The sequence below is a fragment of the Scyliorhinus torazame genome, chromosome 2 (genome assembly GCF_047496885.1).
Source record: "Scyliorhinus torazame isolate Kashiwa2021f chromosome 2, sScyTor2.1, whole genome shotgun sequence".
Lineage (NCBI taxonomy): Eukaryota > Metazoa > Chordata > Chondrichthyes > Carcharhiniformes > Scyliorhinidae > Scyliorhinus > Scyliorhinus torazame.
In genome coordinates, this window is record NC_092708.1 from 401,263,373 (window position 1) to 401,271,962 (window position 8,590).

General features: G+C 53.1%; 1 protein-coding gene across 1 annotated transcript; it reads left to right on the forward strand.

Moving 5' to 3' along the window:
• The first annotated feature begins 4,592 nt into the window (after positions 1–4,592).
• On the forward strand, positions 4,593–5,156 carry LOC140406441 (small ribosomal subunit protein eS10-like). The gene has a single exon (XM_072494479.1). The coding sequence runs from the start codon at positions 4,623–4,625 to the stop codon at positions 5,112–5,114; it is 492 nt and encodes a 163-aa protein (XP_072350580.1). The 5' UTR covers positions 4,593–4,622; the 3' UTR covers positions 5,115–5,156.
• The last annotated feature ends 3,434 nt before the right edge of the window (positions 5,157–8,590 follow it).

The following is an 8,590-nucleotide window of genomic DNA, read 5'->3' on the forward strand; positions in this document are numbered from 1 at the left end:
TAATGAAGCAAGTTTGGCAACGCCAACCCCCCCCTGCTGCCTCTGCCTCAGTAGCAGGGACCTCCCCACCCTCGGCACCTTCCCCGCCCATACAAAGTCAGAGATGATTGTGTCCACTTTCTGAAAAAAGGCCTTTGGTATAAAGATTGGGAGAGCCTGAAAGATAAACAAGAACCTCGGCAGAATATTCATTTTCACCACTTGGACCCTCCCCGTCAACATTAAGTGCAGTGTATCCCACCTCTTAAGATCCTCCCTGGGCTCCTCCACCAGCTTCGTTAAGTTCCACTTATGGAGCCCCATCCATTCCTTCACTACCTGAATCCCCAAGTACCTAGACCTATCCCTCGCTACCGTAAATGCCATCCTCCCTAAGTTAGCCAGCTCATTCACCGGGAATAACTCACTTTTCCCTACATTCAGCTTGTATCCCGAGAACCCTCCAAACCTCCCCAACAGGCATATAATCCTTCCCATACTCACGGATCCGAAACATACAGCAAGAGTCATCAGCATAGAGCGACACCCAATGCTCCACCCTGTCCCCTCATTATCCTCTGCCACTCTGCCGACCCCCTGAGAGCCATTGCCAATGGCTCTATGGCCTGCGCAAACAGCAACGGCGACAGCGGGCACCCCTGCCTCATACCCCTGTGTAAGTCAAAGCTTCGTAAGCTCATATCATTCGTCCTCACCCTTGCTCTTGGCGCCACATACAGCAACTGCACCCATGCCACAAATCTCGGCTCAAACCTTCCCAAAACTTCGAACAAGTACTGCCACTCCACCCGATCAAATGCTTTCTCCGTGTCCATGGACACCACCACCTCCGGTACCAGAGCTCTCGATGGATTCATCACCACATTCAACAGCAGTCTTATATTACTCGCGAGCTGCCTGTCCTTCACAAAGCTTGTTTGATCTTCTGCAACCACCTCCGGGACACAATCCTCCATCCTCCTCACCAACAACTTAGCCAATACTTTCAATAGTGATATGGGTCTATAAGACCTACATTCCACCGGATCCTTCCCTTTTTTGGAGATGTTGCTAACTTTTGGTTGCCTCTTAGTAAATGTTGCTCGTTGTGTCTTTACTTAATTTGCTCTGTTTTATAACCTTTGCTCTAGAGTCGGCAGGTATCTTTATGATACCACCACGAGGTTCAACTTCAAGTGCTGATCAATAACTCAATCCACCAGTTAGTACGTTTCAAATTAAAACACATTTATTATACACAGTCAATCACTACTCATGTATAAAACTCTACTTACTAGACTATCTCTAACACTAAAAGGCCTATACTTAGCTTTGGAACTGGCCCACCAGGTCAGGGGAACAAATGGCCTTTCGTTCGATTCTGAGTCTGCAGGCTTCAAAGCTGGTATAGACTGGTAGCTAGGAGCGCCTATCTCGTAGCGTGCGTTGACTGGAGACTTACTTGGTTGGTGCAGCTACCAGGCAGGTCACGGTCAAGGGTTGTTTCGAGCTGCTGAGAGACCCTGCCAAGAAGGACGAATTGAACTTGGGGACTCTATTTTATAGCCCCCGGGGGGTTCGCGCCATTCGGGGCGGACCCCGTACCTGGTTCCAAGTGATTGGACTAAGTTCTGATCACTTGGATCGATTTCTCCAATACTGGAGCTGTTCCCTGATCGCTGGGCGGTTCCTAAGTGTCCGTTGGCCTTCCTTTGTCTTGGCTCCTGCTGGCGCCGAGGAGTCTGGCTTGGCCTTGTTTACCTTAACTGTTTCCAATTGTTCCCGGGGATCGCTCATCAGTATGTAGATGGTTGTTAGTTTCAGTGCTGTCTGGGTTCCTGCAAGTTCTGATTACAGGAAACTTTGCACCTGCTTGTTTTCCCTGCGTTTGACTGAATTTCCCAGCATTCTTAGCGGATCTCCATTTTAAAGTCGGGAAGTGGCCAACCCAGGTGGCTACAGGGATTAGTGTGATTTCTGCCTGCTTCATCGTCTCCGGCAACTCCCCCTTCTCCAGTGCTTCATTAAATGCCCCCAACAGATGTGGTGCCAGGTCCGCCGCAAATTCCTTATAAAATTCTGCCGGGGACCCATCCGGCCCAGGGGCCTTCCCTGACTTCATACCCCTGATACTACCCAGCACCTCCCTCAGCCCCAGGGGCTCCTCCAACGCCTGCCTCTTTGCTTCCTCCACCTGGGGAAATGCCAGCTCGTCCAGAAACCACCCCGTGTCCCCCTCCTCTCCTCCTGGGTCTGCCTCATAAAGTCCCTGATAATACTCTCTAAATGCCTCATTTATCTTCCCTGGCTCTGACACCACATCCCCAGATCGGATCTTCAATATTTCCCTGGACGCAGCCTGCCTCCGTAGCTGGTGCGCCAGCATGCGGCTCGCCTTCTCCCCATACTCGTATTGCACCCCTCTTGCCCTACGCAGTTGCCCTACCGCCCTCCCCATTGTCAGCCTGTCAAATTGCCCATAAACTTTTTCCTCCTCACCAATCCCTCCACGGTGGACACCCTCAAATATTCCCTGTCCACCTCCACTATCTCGCTCACTAGACGGTCATGTTCCGCCCTCCTTTCCTTATTCGCACAAACCGTAAATGAGATCATTTCTCCCCGGACCACTGCCTTTAGTGCTTCCCAAACAATGCCCACCGACACCTCCCCCAACTCCACATAGATACATAGAATACATAGAATTTACAGTGCCGAAGGAGGTCATTCGGCCCATCGAGTCTGCACCGGCTCTTGGAAAGAGGACCCTACCTAAACCCACACCTCCACCCTATCCCCATAAACCAGTAACCACACCCAACATACGGGCAATTTTGAACACGAAGGGCAATTTAGCATGGCCAATCCACTTGAGAAAAAAAAGTAAAATTAAATAAAGAAATAAAAAAATAACGACCCTTTAATAAGCTAAGAACTAGCCTGGTGCCGAGACGGGTGCTTACTGGGTGCCGCCCACAAGGCGGCCCCTTATATACGGCTCCCAGGTGGGCGGAGTCACCCAGGGTTCCAAGCCCGGTCTTAAAGGGGACATCACCTTACATGATGATAAGGTACAGTAATACAGTAACCGTTCATCACATTCACCCCCTGTTTTAGAATAAATTCCGGTGGGGGTGAAGTGCCATCATAAGTCCATTCGTTTCAGCGGCCTGATTGTCCTCATCGACCTCCTCAGCTCGGGCGCTGGTGCGGCGGACACCGAGGTCTTAGTTGAGGGTATGTCCGGGAGCACGGCGGTCAGAGCTTTGGTCCAGGTCGGGATAGGGGATCGGGGCGCAGGGGAAATAGCTGGGGCTGGGGGTAGCAGTGCCGGCCCTGGCGGGATGTGTAGAGGGGGGGGCGCTAGGGGGCGTGCGCAGTTGGTGTCCACCGACGGGGAGTGGGACTGGGGGGGAGGGTGTTGTTGGTGCCGGGTCCCGCAGGGGAGCTGTGAGGGGGGGGCGTCTGTAGTGGGGGAACCAGCGGGTGCCAGATCCCGGAGGGAAACCGTATCTTGCCTGCCATCAGGGTACTCGACGTAGGCGTATCTGGGGTTCGCGTGTAGTAATCGGACCCTGACGACCAGGGGGTCCTTTTAATGGCTCCTCGCGTGCCTCCAGAGAAGAACAGGTCCCAGAGCCGTCAGCCAAGGTGGAAGCGAGACCCCGGAGGTGGACTTCCTGGGGAAGACAAACAATCGGTTGTGCGGGGTCTCATTCGTGGCCGTGCAGAGGAGTGACCTAATGGAGTGTAGGGCATCGGGTAGGACCTCCTTCCAGCGGATGGTTGGGAGACTTCTCAACCGTAGGGCCAGAAGGACAGCCTTCCAAACTGTTACGTTCTCCCTCTCCACTTGCCCGTTTCCCCGCGGGTTATAACTGGTCGTTCTGCTCGAGGCGATGCCTTTGCTGAGTAGATACTGACGCAATTCAACGCTCATGAATGATGTACCCCGGTCGCTGTGGATATAAGCGGGGAAACCAAACAGGGTGAAGATGCCTTTATCACGGTGGCTGAGGTCATGTCGGGGAAGGCGATGGCGAATGGGAAGCGGAAGAACTCGTCGATAACGGTGAGGAAATAGGCATTGCGGTTGGTGGACGGGAGATAGCCCTTGAAGTCCACACTTAGTCGCTCAAAGGGCCCCAAGGCCTTCACGAGACCGAGCCTTGTCTGGCCGGTAGATGTGCGGTTTGCCCTCAGCGCAGATCTGGCAAGCCCTGGTCATGGCCTTGACCTCCTTGGTTGAGTAAGGTAGGTTGCAGGACTTGATAAAGTGAACGAGCCAGGTAACCCCCGGGTGACAGAGGTAATTGTGGATGGCTTGCAGGTGGTCCTCCTGCGTGTTGGCGCACGTGCCGTGGGACAGGGCATCTGGGGGCTCGTTGAGCTCCCCTGGACGATACTTGATATCGTACGTGTAGGTGGAGAGTTCGATCCTCCACCTCAAAATTTTATCGTTTTTTATTTTGCCCTGTTGTGCGTTATCGAACATTGGATTGGATTGGATTTGTATATTGTCACGTGTACCGAGGTACAGTGAAAAGTATTTTTCTGCGAGCAGCACAACAGATCATTAAGTACATGAGAAGAAAAGGGAATAAAAGGCTTTTCCTGCTTTAGCCCCATTATAAGAGCTCAAGATGCTGATGCCCAAGAAGAACCGTATTGCTATCTATGAGCTCCTCTTCAAGGAGGGGGTAATGGTGGCCAAGAAGGATGTGCATATGCCAAAACATCCAGAGTTGGCAGACAAGAATGTCCCTAACCTGCACGTAATGAAGGCCATGCAGTCTTTGAAATCCCGTGGTTACGTAAAGGAGCAGTTTGCTTGGCGACACTTCTACTGGTACTTGACCAATGAGGGCATCCAGTACCTACGTGACTACCTTCACCTTCCTCCAGAAATTGTTCCTGCTACCCTACGTCGCCAGACCCGTCCTGAGACAGCCAGGCCAAGACCTAAAGGTCTTGGTGAGGACCGTCCAGCTCGTCTTCGAGGTGAAGCTGACAGGGACACTTACAGGCGGACTGCTCCCCTTGGGTCAGACAAGAAGGCTGAAGCTGGTGCTGGTGCAGCGACAGAATTCCAGTTTAGAGGCGGATTCGGCCGTGGTCGTGGGCAACCTCAATAATGTGTACAAATTGTTGTGTAAAATAAAGCCAATTGAAAAACATTAATAAAAAAAAAAAAAAAAAAAAAAAAAAAAAAAAAAAAGGGAATAAAAGAAAATACATAATAGGGCAACACAACATATACAATGTCACATATACATGTCACTACATAAGCACTGGCATCGGATGGAGCATACAGGGTGTAGTGTTAATGAGGTCAGTCCATAAGAGGGTCATTTAGGAGTCTGGTAACAGTGGGGAAGAAGCTGTTTTTGAGTCTGTTCGTGCGTGTTCTCAGACTTCTATATCTCCTGCCCGATGGAAGAAGTTGGAAGAGTGAGTAAGCCGGGTGGGAGGGATCTTTAATTATACTGCCCGCTTTCCCCAGGCAGCGGGAGGTGTAGATGGAGTCAATGGATGGGAGGCAGGTTCGTGTGATGGACTGGGCGGTGTTCACGACTCTCTGAAGTTTCTTGCGGTCCTGGGCCGAGCAGTTGCCATACCAGGCTGTGATGCAGCCCGATAGGATGCTTTCTATGGTGCATCTGTAAAAGTTGGGAAGAGTCAATGTGGACATGCCGAATTTCCTTAGTTTCCTGAGGAAGTATAGGCGCTGTTGTGCTTTCTTGGTGGTAGCGTCGACGTGGGTGGACCAGGACAGATTTTTGGAGATGTGCACCCCTAGGAATTTGAAACTGCTAACCATCTCCACCTCAGCCCGGTAGATGCTGACAGGGGTGTGTACAGTACTTTGCTTCCTGAAGTCAATGACCAGCTCTTTAGTTTTGCTGGCATTGAGGGAGAGATTGTTGTCGCTACACCACTCCACTAGGTTCTCTATCTCTCTCCTGTATTCGGACTCATCGTTATTCGAGATCCGGCCCACTATGGTCGTATCATCAGCAAACTTGTAGATGGAGTTGGAACCAAGTTTTGCCACGCAGTCGTGTGTGTACAGGGAGTAGAGTAGGGGGCTAAGTACGCAGCCTTGCGGGGCGCTGGTGTTGAGGACTATTGTGGAGGAGGTGTTGTTGTTCATTCTTACTGATTGTGGTCTGTTGGTCAGAAGCTCGAGGATCCAGTTGCAGAGTAGGGAGCCAAGTTCTAGGTTTTGGAGCTTTGATATGAGCTTGGCTGGGATTATGGTGTTGAAGGCGGAGCTGTAGTCAATAAATAGGAGTCTAATGTAGGAGTCCTTGTTTTCGAGATACTCTAGGGATGAGTGTAGGGCCAGGGAAATGGTGTCTGATGTGGACCGGTTGCGACGGTATGCGAATTGCAGTGGATCAAGGCGTTCTGGGAGTAAGGAGGTGATGCGCTTCATGATCAACCTCTCGAAGCACTTCATTACGTCTGAAGTCAGGGCCACTGGTCGGTAGTCATTGAGGCACGTTGCCTGGTTCTTATTTGGTACCGGTATGATGGTGGTCTTCTTGAAGCAGGTGGGGACCTCGGAGTGGAGTAGGGACAGGTTAAAGATGTCCGTGAATACCTCTGCCAGCTGGTTCGCGCAGGCTCTGAGTGCATGGCCAGGGATCCCTGGTCGTGCACATAAAGGCTACCTGGTCGGTGACGAGGGTGAACCTCCTACCGGCTAGGTAGTGCCTCCAGTGCCGCACAGCCTCCACAATGGCTTGTGCCTCCTTTTCAACTGCAGAGTGCCGAATCTCGGAGGCGGTGAGGGTCCGGGAGAAGAACGCTACTGGTCTGCCTGCCTGGTTGAGGGTAGCAGCCAGGGCAATGTCTGACGCATCGCTCTCTACCTGGAAGGGGATAGTTTCATCCACCGCGGCATAGCAGCCTTGATGATGTCGGCCTTGATGTGGCTGAAGGCCGATCGGGCCTCAGCCGACAGGGGAAATATGGTGGTCTTTATGAGTGGGCGGGCTTTGTCCGCATATTTGGGGACCCACTGGACGTAATAGGAGAAGAGCCCCAAGCACCGTTTGAGGGCCTTGAGGCTGCGGGGGAGGGGATGTTTCTTTAGGGGGTGCATACGGTCAGGGTCTGGACCTAGGACCCTGTTTTCCACGACATAGCCAAGGATGGCTAGCCGGGTTTTGTGGAAAACGCATTTTTCCTTGTTATAGGTCAGGTTGAGGGCTCGGGCGGTCTGGAGGGACTTTCCGAGGTTCGGGTCATGATCCTGCTAATCATGGCCGCAGACGGTGACATTGTCCAAGTACGGGTATGTAGCCTGCAAACCGTACTGGTCCACCATTTGGCCCATATCCCTTTGGAAGACAGAGACCCCATTTGTGACGCCGAAGGGGACCCTGAGGAAGTGGAAGAGCCGGCTGGCTGCTTGGAAGGCAGTATAGGGGCGGTCTTTTGGTCGGATGGGGAGCTGGTGGTAGGCAGATTTGAGATCGACCGTGGAAAATACCCGGTATTGGGTGATCCGATTTACCATTTCTGCTATGCGAGGAAGGAGGTACGCATCGAGCTGCGTGAAGCGGTTTATGGTCTGGCTATAATCCACGACCATCCGTTTCTTTTCCCCAGACCGGACTACCACCACTTGTGCTCTCCAGGGGCTGTTGCTAGCCTCGATGACCCCCTCTCCCAGTAAACACTGGACCTCTGACTTGATAAAAGTCATGTCTTGGGCACTGTACCGCCGGCTCCTGGTGGCGACGGGCTTACAGTCGGGAGTGAGGTTAGCGAATAGCGAGGGGGGTGCGACTTTCAGTGTCGCGAGGCTGCATACCGTGAGGGGGGGCAAGGGTCCGCCGAACTTCAGTGTCAGGCTTCAGTGGCTGCACTGGAAATCCAGTCCGAGCAGCAGGGGGGCGCAGAGGTGAGGGAGGATATACAGTTTGAAACTGGTGTATTCGGCACCCTGGATCGAGAGATCCGCAATACAATACCCCTTGATTTGGACCGAGTGGGACCCGGATGCGAGGGCTATGGTTTGGGATGCGGGATGGGTGCGCAAGGAGCAGCGCCTTACCGTCTCAGGATGAATAAAGCTCTCCGTGCTCCCGGAGACGAGAAAAGGCATGGAGTGTCGCGCCCGTTGACCTCGACCTTCATCATAGAGTTCTGCAGATGTTTTGGCCGCATTTGGTCGAGGGTTTTCACTCTCAATTGCCGGTAGTCCGAGTCCTCAGCCGAGTCGGATTCGTAAAATGGCCGCCGCCGTCGGTCGCACGTGTCGGGTTGAGAAGATGGCCGCCGACAAGATGGCTGCTCCCATGATTCGCAGGAGGCAGATGACGCGTCAGAAGGGGGCGTGTCGGGTCGATGCGCAGCCGCGTTGCGAGGCCTGCGGGCCTGTGAGCCTGATTTTTGGGCCTGCTGTTCTTTGTGTTTCTGGCCCTTGGGCCTGGCCAGGCAGACCCTCGCAAAATGCCCCTTTTTCACGCAGTCGCTGCAGATCGCGGAGCGGGCTGGGCATCGTGGGCGTTGATGCTGGCCCTGCCCACAGACGTAGCACGGTGTGCACCCGGTCTGGGCGGGTCGCTGCGCAGCGCAGGCCCGTAACGTGGTGAGT